This window comes from Piliocolobus tephrosceles, chromosome 13 (assembly GCF_002776525.5).
Source record: "Piliocolobus tephrosceles isolate RC106 chromosome 13, ASM277652v3, whole genome shotgun sequence".
NCBI classification, from domain to species: domain Eukaryota; kingdom Metazoa; phylum Chordata; class Mammalia; order Primates; family Cercopithecidae; genus Piliocolobus; species Piliocolobus tephrosceles.
The window spans coordinates 58,432,582-58,443,530 of NC_045446.1; the positions used below are offsets into that span (position 1 = coordinate 58,432,582).

At 48.9% G+C, this 10,949-nt stretch overlaps 2 protein-coding genes across 7 annotated transcripts; one reads left to right on the forward strand and one right to left on the reverse strand.

Moving 5' to 3' along the window:
* Window positions 1-1,788: 1,788 nt before the first annotated feature.
* Window positions 1,789-4,949, reverse strand: TIMM10B (translocase of inner mitochondrial membrane 10B). 4 transcript variants are annotated; one of them, XM_023189954.1, is made up of 3 exons: window positions 4,850-4,949; window positions 4,553-4,648; window positions 1,789-4,363 (listed from the first exon to the last, which is right to left on the reverse strand). In XM_023189954.1, the coding sequence occupies exons 1-3, from the start codon at window positions 4,883-4,885 to the stop codon at window positions 4,187-4,189; spliced, it is 309 nt and encodes a 102-aa protein (XP_023045722.1). In that variant the 5' UTR covers window positions 4,886-4,949; the 3' UTR covers window positions 1,789-4,186. The 4 variants fall into 4 exon arrangements, with proteins under 4 accessions (XP_023045722.1, XP_023045721.1, XP_023045724.1 ...); XM_023189953.1 differs by having other exon boundaries at window positions 3,347-4,363; window positions 4,541-4,648; window positions 4,850-4,926; XM_023189956.2 differs by having other exon boundaries at window positions 3,347-4,363; window positions 4,740-4,911.
* ARFIP2 (ADP ribosylation factor interacting protein 2) lies at window positions 4,848-9,885 on the forward strand. Of its 3 annotated transcripts, none has more exons than XM_023189949.2 (8): window positions 4,848-5,172; window positions 5,949-6,089; window positions 6,340-6,436; window positions 7,147-7,265; window positions 7,446-7,667; window positions 8,208-8,365; window positions 8,514-8,688; window positions 9,135-9,885. In XM_023189949.2, the coding sequence occupies exons 2-8, from the start codon at window positions 5,991-5,993 to the stop codon at window positions 9,288-9,290; spliced, it is 1,026 nt and encodes a 341-aa protein (XP_023045717.1). In that variant the 5' UTR covers window positions 4,848-5,172; window positions 5,949-5,990; the 3' UTR covers window positions 9,291-9,885. The 3 variants fall into 3 exon arrangements, with proteins under 3 accessions (XP_023045717.1, XP_023045718.1, XP_023045719.1); XM_023189950.1 differs by having other exon boundaries at window positions 4,923-5,172; window positions 5,989-6,089; XM_023189951.1 differs by lacking the exon at window positions 5,949-6,089 and having other exon boundaries at window positions 4,973-5,172.
* The last annotated feature ends 1,064 nt before the right edge of the window (window positions 9,886-10,949 follow it).

The following is a 10,949-nucleotide window of genomic DNA, read 5'->3' on the forward strand; positions in this document are numbered from 1 at the left end:
AAGATGAGCCTGCAAAGGATGCTAAGCAGCTGTGGTCAAAGAGGTAGTAGTAAAACCATGACAGTACAATAAGATACCAATGGAAGAGTATCAATGATAAGAAACTAGAAAATTATACCAAATGCTACTGAAAAGTGAGGCAGTGAGGACTGGGGAATAACCACTGGAAGGTGATCACCAAGGTGACCTTGGTAAGAACCATTTCAATAGAATGAGGGTTGTAGAAGTCAAAATGGACTGGGTTGAGGAATGCAAATGGAAAATGACTCGTAAAATGGAGAGGCCCAAACTATCTGTTTTGAGAAGTTTAACTGTAAAGTAGAAAAGATGGAAGCATAACTGGAGGGGAAATGAGATATGAAGTGGTTTATTAACAGGGGAGTCTTTAGCATGTTTAAACACTGATGAGAAGAATTCAGTAAAGTGGAAGTCAAAGATCCTCCAAGAGGGAAGGACTAAGATTCCGAAAACAGGAATAAGCACTTGCCTTAGACAGAGGTATGCTTGCCTTGTTTAGACAAGAAAAACAATGATGCATATGTGTGGGTAAATAAGTTGGAGGATGTTGAGAGAATTACCGATACCTTCTACTTTTGTCTATGAGGTAAGAAATAGTTATTTGCATAAAGTGAAGATAATGGTGTGGGGGAGTGATAAGAGATTTAAGAATGTTGGTTTGAAATAGTTATTGCAGGGAAAAGTTAAAATGACTAGAAAAATCTAGGACTATGGGGCTGAGACTACATTTGAAGCTGAAAACCATGGATTCATAGTGATATAAATCTGCTCCACAGTTGTTTCCTTGGGTGGCATTTAGCTGTCCAAATGCAGGTACAGATAAGTTTCACTTTATTTAAGGGTTCAAAAAGAGATGAAAGGCAAGGAAATTCAGCCTATTGCATGAAAACCACTAGTTTAAGCTATACAGGAATCTAAAGAAGGAAGGTACTAATGGAAAGTAGAAGCATTGGTTGCAGTGAAATCAGAGAATGATGGAATAGTTCGATAAACCAAGTGGAAGGAATATGGTCAATACATAAGGTGCAAGTATTTTGAAGATAGAGCAGTTTGTGGTGATGATAATGGCCAAGACATGACAAACAGAGTGAGTGGCCAAGACAGAGTGGAAATCATCAGAGATTGGGCCAAAAAACTAAGAGACAAAACACCAAATAAAGTGTCTATGTAAATGTTAAAATATCAAGGAGTGGATAGGAAGACCAAGGGCTAGCTATTCAGAGTAAAGTAGCAGGAGAGTAGTACTAAATGAGAGTGGTAGACAAATAATGAGAGGGTTGTATGGATGAACAGCCTCAAAAGAATGAGACTTCGCAAAGGAGTGGGCAGTCTGAAGTCACAATGGCAGGAACACCAGAGTATCTCCAATGTTTATGTTTATGATAATATGATAAAGCTTGTTAACATCTATTCTTTAGTGCTGTGCTTGGAATATCACATTGCTCCCATTATGCCAATGGCTATCACTTTATGGCAAGACCTGAGGACCAGGTTATGGAAGGCAGAGTGGTAGGAATAAAGTTTTTCTCCTGAACATTGAACATTTTTAGAAACAGGAAAGAACCAGGACAAGAGATTGAGATTTTAAGAAAGGGATTAAGAGATAGGTCAGACTGATGGACACTTGTTTTTTCATGCCTAGAGGCAGGTTAAGTACAGACAGAAGCTCTCAAAGTTCAAAGAGCAAAGGCTTTAGAGTCAGACAGATATATGCTCCTAGCTCTTTTTTAGCAATTACTATTATGTGACATGGAAGGACGGGAGCACAGATAATTCACAATGGAAGTTGATTCCAAGGATACACACACATGTTGATGTGGAAGGGCCCTCTCACCAGCAGCACAGTATCACAGGTCCCATCCTCCTGTCTTCTGGAAGTTAAGAAGTTCAAACCTGTTTTACTCGCATTTATATTTCCCAAGGACAGAATGCCACTCAGTGGGTAAGGTCCTGGTCAGCAACTTTTACCTTCCTAACATCTCTGTTCAAGAGATGGCAGCTAAAAGGGGCAAAAAACATGATTGGAACCACTTTTCTCAATAAGACACTTTGTATAGGCTGCCCGCAGTGGCTCATGCCTGTAATCCCAGCACTTTCGGAGGCTGAGGTGGGCGGATCATAAGGTCAGGAGTTCAAGACCAGCCTGACCAATATAGTGAAACCCCATCTCTACTAAAAATACAAAAAAATTAGTGGTGGCGCATGCCTGTAATCCCAGCTACTTGGGAGGCTGAGGCAGGAGAACTGCTTGAACCCGGTTGGCAGAGGTCGCGGTGAGCCTAGATCGCACCAATGCACTCCAGCCTAGGCAACAGAGCGAGACTGTCTCAAAAAAAAAAAAGAAAAGAAAAAGAAAAAGAAACTGTGTATAAAAGGGCCTTCTGGCACATTCTGGATTCTTGCTTCCTGATCTGTTAAGTGAGGCTAATACCTCTTACTTATAGTTGTGGTAAAGATAAAGCATGATATCTATGAAAATCAGAACCTACACAAAGTGGGTGCTCAATAAATACTATCTTAAGAGGCAGCCTGGTGTGTTAAAATGAACATGGACTTTAAAGTCAGATCTGCACTTTAATACCCTACTTGAGAATTTCAATTTTCCGCTCTGTAGATAGGATAGAACATCTGCTTTGTGGGTAGTTGTAAGAAGTTTTAAAATTATTACTGTGGAAACCAATGTCTAAGAGCTTCAATTCCTCTAAATCACGAAACAGGGTCACCTGATGAGGGTGGGGTATGGGATTAAAGATAGCCGTGAAGGTGTAAAATAACTGCCATGGTAATTAGAGAAAGAAATGGACCAGGAACCCATAAAGGTGCGTGTTGGTGTGAGGACTAGGCTGAGGTTGGAGGCCTTGAATATTTAGTAGCATTCATTACACAACTGTTTTTCTCTAGCAGGAAAAGAAAAGACAGAATAAGTGGAATGATACAAAAAGGTGGCCAAGGGTGGCAAGAAAATGGGGTGATGGAATGATATGCTATTCAGGCTGCTGAATACAGAAGTAAATTACACAAAGTTGGGGGGCAGGGGAGGCAATAATGAGAAAAGAATGGAGAGGCTGGAATTAGAAATCACAGAATGTACTCAATGAGACCAATGTGGGGCAGATGATGGAAAGCTGGAATTAGGAGATTCTAGACAAGCAGTGAAACATTAAGGTAGCATTAAGGAAGTCCCGAAGATTTCGTTTTATCCTTTTTATCATAACCATTGCCATCTACTTCTCCCTTCAGTTTCTCTTCCTCAGATTTGGCTGTACTGCAGAATATGGTCCCCAACTTTCTCCCTTCCCGATTGCCCGTGAAGATAAGCACACAGACCTTTGTTCAAAGGTTTTACTGCTCATCCTGAGAAGACTGTACATACTAAGAAGGTAACAACCTGGGGAAATGGCTGAAGTTCCAAGACTCCAGATTTCTTACAGGTTTCATCTCTCTTCTGGGGCCACTAATTTCTCAAGGAGGCAGTGCCCAAAAGCCCTGTGGTTTTTTGATCCATTGTACTTCGACAGCTTCTCCTTTCCCTAGATCCAGCAGAATTCTAGACATATAAGACATAGTTCACAAAACAACAGTTATGAACCAACAAATACTTGGTTCACGGTCATAAGCCATTGAAGTCAGTCAGACTTAAGGACAACTAGACAGAGCTCCCATTTTCTGTCACCTGGGCAGGAACCAATCTCCTGTTGTATCAAATGGCCTTCTGGTACATTCTGGAATCTTGCTTCCTCATCTGTTTAGTGAGGCTAATACCGCTTACTCGTAGTTTTGTTGTAAAGATAAACTAAGATAAAGCCTGACATATTACTCATTTTAAAGTTGTACACACAGACCCTGCTTTAACCAGATGCCTGCAAATACTCAGGTTTTCCTTCTACATATAGAAGACAATTTATCAGCTGCCAGGGCTGAAGCCAGCAGATATGGCTAAACGACAGAACAAAGGATTATGCCAATAAAGCATGCAAAGCTTCCTTGCCCAGAATATAAATCAAACAGAGTAAAAAGCGACTATATTGGCTCCAGGAAAAGGAGCAAGGACATCCAGCTTTCAGGCAACCTCGAATTCTCTCCGTTTAGGATTCACCAACCCTAAGGTCCACTGGGTCCTTCAATCTGAGGGTCCATCCAAGGCCTTCCCTCCTGGGATTGGTGATGGCTAGCTGCCTGATGGAGAGACCCCAGGATGCTCAGCAGCAACGCCTGGCACAGCCGAGGCAGCCTCGTAGTCTGCGATGCGGCGCTGTACCAGGGCAGGCATGAGCTGCACGTAAGCGGCCATGAGGCGGTGGTTGGAATGGATCAGCTTCCCAGCACAGCTGTGCAGACAGGCCTCCTAGAAGGAAGATAGGGTTTAAGCGGAGGATAAAGGTGTCCTGTCGGGCCCGCCTCCTTCCTTCCCCATGCACAGCCTAGGGGTGAGGGTCTGGGAAGGCCAGGACCAGAGGTAGGGGAAGTGGGGTGAGGAGGGAAGCAGTCTACCGCTAAACTGTTTGCAGCGTAACCTCCTTACACAGTTCCCCACCTCCTCAGCGTCCAGAGCTCGGTGGTGCAAGCTGGGCACACAACGCTGGAAGCAGAGTTCTGTCATCCGATTGTAGACCAACAGGAAGTCACGCAGCTGGGAGAAAACGGGGACCACGAACTCAGCGATATGTGCCCCACACTTCTACTCAAGGTCGCGCCGCCCAAAGTTTCCCAGGCCCGCGCACCATAACCCGAAGTTTCCAGCCCTCAGATCCCTGGCTCTATGGGGTTTCGGCGATGTGTGCAGGAATGCGAGCTGAACGTCTGGCCCCGAAATGACTTAGTCCTCACTCACGTTTCTCAGTTGCTGTTGCTGCTGCTGCTGCTCCATCACGCCACGGGCGCACGCCCTACACCACTTCCGTTTCAGCTTCTCGGTGCCGCCCCGGAAGTAACCTCTCGCTGCTCTCGAGAACCAAGCTAGAGTATCGCCCTGCCCCGGCTGCGACGTCACCTCCGCCCTTATAATCTGCGACGTGGCCGGCTTCTTCTGCCCGGAGAGGACGTCACTTCCGCCGAGTCCCTGACCTGCTGCTAGGATCGCGACGGGAACTGGAGCCCGAGGTCCCCGCGCGGCCCGGGCCTGGCGCCCTGAGGGGAAGAGTGGCCCGGCCCGAGGTGAGAGGGACATGCTTGGGCGACGGGAAGTTGAACGCGCAAACCTGTCCAGAGGGCAAGATGCCCCGAGCCCTGGGGAAGGATGAGGACACACCTGATGTCCAGGTGTATGGGGGTGGGGGCGGGGACTCACATACCTGGGAGACATAACTGACTGTGGAAGGGATCACCGATATCCTGGGAAAGACATGCTTTTGCCAGAGACTGGGAACATACACCAACTGATCTAACTAAGGTCTGGTGGGGAGGGCCCGAGGAAGAGGAGGTGTATGAGACGGAGGAGGGGAGACCCCCTGAAGGAAGGGGGAAGAAACACTAAAGGAGTGAGAAAGGCCAACCAATGGAGAACAAACCTGAATGGGGGGTGAAGACCTGAGCCTTGGAAAGGGTTCATCTCCTGCTCAGCATAAACACGCCTGCATGGAGATAAGTTCTAAGAGCATACTTTCCCTCTTCACTGTTGTGTTTTCATTGTCACAAATAGTGCCTGACACATAGTAGGCACTCACTAAATGTCTGCTGAATGACTGAATGAGTGTAGAATAATCACCAGAGTCCTAGTGAGGTTGGGGGCTTGTGAGAAGACACCGTGCTTTGGTGTGCCTGTGTACAAATGTGCATTTTGGAGGGGAGAAATACATATACCTGAAGAAAGGAATGATGACCAAACGCTGGGACACTCAAACCCTGGGACAGCCTTTAAAGAAATGACAGAGGAGGCCTCCTTCTTCTAGAGTGCTGGCCAGTGCCCAGAACTTCTGTGTTGGGCTTTGCAGGGTGCTGGGGTGGAGAGTTTTACTCCAATACCTTTCCTAGCCATGACGGACGGGATCCTAGGGAAGGCAGCCACAATGGAGATCCCTATCCACGGGAACGGCGAAGCCAGGCAGCTTCCTGAAGATGATGGGCTGGAGCAGGTGCTTCTGTTTGATTCTTCTAATTGTTTCAATTTAGGAATCCAATTTATAAATCCTGGGTTCTCACCCTCCATTCCAGTAGTCTTCCCCTGACTTATCTGACTCCCTTAATTTTACATATCATTTTGATTCTGTGCAGACTTCCCATGTGTAGTGTCTTTATGATGCTTGAATCCAAACTTGTTCCCACCTCCAAAATGCTTCTGCAGTCCCTATGTTCCTGAAGCAACCCCTCTTCTCTGGCCTATAGGACCTCCAGCAAGTGATGGTGTCAGGACCCAACCTCAATGAAACCAGCATTGTGTCTGGTGGCTATGGGGGCTCTGGTGATGGACTCATCCCCACAGGTATGAATGTGCAGAAACAGGAAGCTTGGGTGGAGGAGGGGACAGGAATGGTTTGGGGAAGCATAGGATATGTCTAGGAAAGCTTGAATTATGTCTGGAGATCTTAGGAACTTCTGCTTGTAGGAACCCCATGGACTCTCCTCAGCCTAAAAGCAACTCCCAGCATTGTCCATCCATTTCCCTTTTGCCACTTGGCCCCTGAAATGGCTCATTCGTCCTTTCCCTGCCACCACCTGCGTCAAGTTAAGACCTACTTCACAGGAATGCCCCCGCTCTACAGCTTGAGGCTGAGTTGGAACTTTGTGAGGCTTCTCAGAATTTTTAGATTCTAAAGTTTAGAGGAACAAACAGCCCTGAATCTCACACTAAGATTCCACATGGGAATGCAACCAGGTTTCTTGTTATCATGACCCACATCCTTGACTCCTGCTGCCCCCAAACTCAGTGTATTTTCTTCTGTTTCCTCTGCCCCTATACACCAACAACTCCCTGCAAACCCCTCCTCTGGCCTCCAAGGAGGCCATATGTATATCAGGATTTGGTTATCACTGTGCAAGGTCCAAGTTCCTCCTAGTAAACAGGAGAATCCAGTTGTCTCTAGCATCTCCTTCAGGGAAGTCAATTTCATGTGCTGGGAGAGAAGCACGGGTGGGGCCACAGAGGTGTCTGGTGTATCAGAGAGGCTGGTGTCAGAGAACTTGATCCTTTAGGGTCTGGCCGCCATCCATCTCACAGCACCACTCCTGCTGGCCCTGGAGATGAGGTGGCTCGGGGCATTGCTGGAGAAAAGTTTGACATCGTCAAGAAATGGGGCATCAACACCTATAAGGTAGGATTTGAGCACCTCTCACTTCCCCAGAACTCGTTATGGGTACCTTTTTCCCCTTTCCTCATGATCGTAATATCCCATCTGTGGCTGAGAGTAGGAGTCTGGGCGGTGCTGGGGTAGATACCTGTTGTGTGGGGAGGCTATTAGGATCTCTGATCTATTCCCCCGTTTCCCAATCAGTGCACAAAGCAACTGTTATCAGAACGATTTGGTCGAGGCTCACGGACTGTGGACCTGGAGCTAGAGCTGCAGATTGAGTTGCTGCGTGAGACGAAGCGCAAGTATGAGAGTGTCCTGCAGCTGGGCCGGGCACTGACAGCCCACCTCTACAGCCTGCTGCAGACCCAGCATGCACTGGGTGATGCCTTTGCTGACCTCAGCCAGAAGTCCCCAGAGCTTCAGGTGCCTCACCCAGACCAAAGAGGGTGGGGGAACTGGGCATGGGCCCTCCCAGGCAGTCATTCCTCATCCTCCCTCCCTCCTGCAGCCCACAGGGAGAACCCCTTCAGGGTGGGCCCAGCCCTACCCCCAGCAGCACTCACCTGTGGAGGCAGCCTAAGGGTTTGTACAGAGGTCCAGAAGTTGGAGGGGGTGGGGGAGGGGGCACACTAGGTGCTTCACAAATAACCCCTCTCTGCATTGGGGAGAATGCCTTCAGTGCTCAGCCTAATCAGAGCCCCTGCCCTGCTTGCCACACTAGCTCTTAGACTGTTCCAGTCTTGTGAACTTATCCAAGAATGCCCACCACCCACATTCCTACCCCAGGTATCCCCAGGGTGACCCCACAGACTTTCTAGCTAAAAGAGCCTTGCTGGAGGCAGTCCTTGGTTCTTCCAGTTTTGCTGGCTGTTTCCTGCCCGGGGAGGAGGGAAATGAAGGGCTGTACAGCTCCAGTCAGGTAGGTAGTATTATTCAAGGTCTGTTCCTCCCTTCTGCCCTCAGGAGGAGTTTGGCTACAATGCAGAAACACAGAAACTGCTATGCAAGAATGGGGAAACGCTGCTAGGAGCTGTGAACTTCTTTGTCTCTAGCATCAACACACTGGTCACCAAGACCATGGAAGACACGCTCATGACTGTGAAACAGTATGAGGCTGCCAGGTGTGGGCACTGGCAGGGCTTAGGGTTTGGGGAGTTGGCTAGCATGGGTGGAAATGTGGGCATTAGGGGCATAAGACTTCAGGAAGGAAAGGAGAGTATGTCTTGAGGATAAAGGGGTGGAGACCAGCCTTTATCACCCCCTTCCCAGGCTGGAATATGATGCCTACCGAACAGACTTAGAGGAGCTGAGCCTAGGCCCCCGGGATGCAGGGACACATGGTCGACTCGAGAGTGCCCAGGCCACTTTCCAGGCCCATCGGGACAAGTATGAGAAGCTGCGGGGAGATGTGGCCATCAAGCTCAAGTTCCTGGAAGAAAACAAGGTGCCTACCCCACCCCCTTGACCCTAGCCCACCGCTCCATCTGTGACACTAACCTTCCCCATCAGACCCTCCCCATTATTGAATGAGGAAATGCAGCCTAGCTAGGGAGTAGAATGTTACCCCCTCAACCCCTGGGCCTTTCCAGATCACCCTCCCTCCAATTCCTGGCCCTTTCCCGTTGGAGGATTTGGCTGCTGGTCCCAGGAACATAACGGAAAAAATCACCCCCTGAGCTGGGGTACCAAAACCCTAGGCTCAACAAATCCAGTGAGGTCTCTTCCATCAGACTGACCCTTCTCTGACTCCCTGGGTAGAGTTCAGCCCCTACCCCAAAAGCACCATCAGAGCAGAGTCGTTGTGCCCCTGGTCTGTGCCTGGGCTCAGGCTCATAGACCCTCAAAAAGGGCGCCTGAGTCCAGCCTTAGCTGACCCTGCTGGACCCCCAGATCAAGGTGATGCACAAGCAGCTGCTGCTCTTCCACAATGCCGTGTCCGCCTACTTTGCTGGGAACCAGAAACAGCTGGAGCAGACCCTGCAGCAGTTCAACATCAAGCTGCGGCCTCCAGGAGCTGAGAAACCCTCCTGGCTAGAGGAGCAGTGAGCTGCTCCCAGCCCACCTTGGCTATCAAGAAGGACATTGGGAAGGGCAGCCCCAGGGTGTGGGAGATTGGACATGGGACATCCCTTGTCACTTGCCCTCTGGCTTGGGCTCCTTTTTCTGGCTGGGGCCTGACACCAGTTTTGCCCACATTGCTATGGTGGGAAGAGGGCCTGGAGGCCCAGAAGCTGTTGCCCTGTCTATCTTCCTGGCCACAGGGCTTCATTCCCAGATCTTTTCCTTCCACTCCACAGCCAACGGCTATGACAAAACCACTCCCTGGCCAATGGCATCACTCTTCAGGCTGGGGTGTGCCCCCTGACCAATGACAGAGCCTCAAAATGCCCTGTCAGCCAATGGCAGCTCTTCTCAGACTCCCCTGGGCCAATGATGTTGCGTCTAATACCCTTTGTCTCTCCTCTATGCGTGCCCATTGCAGAGAAGGGGACTGGGACCAAAAGGGTGGGGATAATGGGGTGCCCCATTGCTGGCCTTGCATCTGAATAGGCCTACCCTCACCCACCCACCCAGTTTAATTGTGCTTAGAGCCCAAGAAGATTGGGATCTAGCACTAGGAATAAACCTTTCATAAAAGCAGGCCCAGCGAGGTCAATTTGTGGGGGACTCTAGGAGGGTGGCCTGGGTGGAAACATGCTCAGTCTAATCACATACCAGAACCCTATCAAGTCAAGAGCTGGGGCCAGGCAGCTGAAGTCACAGGTTTCACAGATGGTTTAAAGGCCCAGTCTTCTCTCCCAGCCCCAGTTGGAGCCAAAGTTTTATTTGTCCTTTAGCCAGCACCAAGATAGCTATGGATCTTAAGAGCACCAGATCCAGAGGGGGTTGGGTTTGCTGACCATAATGCATTGATTCATACAGCAAATATTTACTGAGTGCTTTCATTTGCCAGGCACTGCGTTAGACCCTGGGGAAACATCAGTAAATAAAACAGGGTCCCTGCCCAAGTGCCTAGGGCCTATTGGGGGAAAGAGACAAGTAACCAGGCAACTACAAAACAGTGATAAGCATTAGGATACAGAAGTACAGGGTGCTATGGGAGCACCAAGGAAGGGCATCTGGCATGGACTGGGGTGGAAATGAGGATGTCAGTTTGGAAGCTGAGACCGGGCTGGGCGCGGTGGCTCACGCCTGTAATCCCAGCACTTTGGGAGGCCAAGACGGGCGGATCACAAGGTCAGGAGATCGAGACCATCCTGGCTAACAAGGTGAAACCCCGTCTCTACTAAAAATACAAAAATTACCTGGGCATGGTGGTGGGCGCCTGTAGTTCCAGCTACTTGGGAAGCTGAGGCAGGAGAATGTTGTGAACCCAGGAGGTGGAGCTTGCAGTGAGCTGAGATTGTGCCACTGCACTCCAGGCTGGGCAACAGAGCAGGACTCTGTCTAAAAAAAAAAAAAAAAAAAAAAAAAAAAAAAAAAAAAAGCTGAGACCTGAAGGGTGAGTAGATGACAAACAGGAGGCAGGGTAAAGGGAAGAGCATCCCAGGCAGAGAGGCCAGCATATAATGAAGGCTCTGAATAGGAACTAGGAGGAACTGCTTGGAATGAAAAATGAAGAGGGAATGGCTAGGTGAAGACTGCAGGCTGGTTAAGGACTTTTGCCCGGTTCCCAAAAGCTCCTGCTGCAATCAGGTGTTTTAG

Bases quoted from the DNA above. Each gene is read 5' to 3' on its own strand.
- TIMM10B (XM_023189953.1), bottom strand. From the start codon at position 4,885: ATGGAGCAGCAGCAGCAGCAACAGCAACTGAGAAAC. The intron at 4,649-4,849 runs GTGAGTGAGGAC...GTTTTCTCCCAG, and splicing joins AGCAACAGCAACTGAGAAAC to CTGCGTGACTTCCTGTTGGT. The intron at 4,364-4,540 runs GTAAGGAGGTTA...TCTTCCTTCTAG, and splicing joins CTGAGGAGGTGGGGAACTGT to GAGGCCTGTCTGCACAGCTG.
- ARFIP2 (XM_023189949.2), top strand. From the start codon at position 5,991: ATGACGGACGGGATCCTAGGGAAGGCAGCCACAATGGAGATCCCTATC. The intron at 6,437-7,146 runs GTATGAATGTGC...TTGATCCTTTAG, and splicing joins TGATGGACTCATCCCCACAG to GGTCTGGCCGCCATCCATCT. The intron at 7,668-8,207 runs GTGCCTCACCCA...TTCTGCCCTCAG, and splicing joins AGAAGTCCCCAGAGCTTCAG to GAGGAGTTTGGCTACAATGC.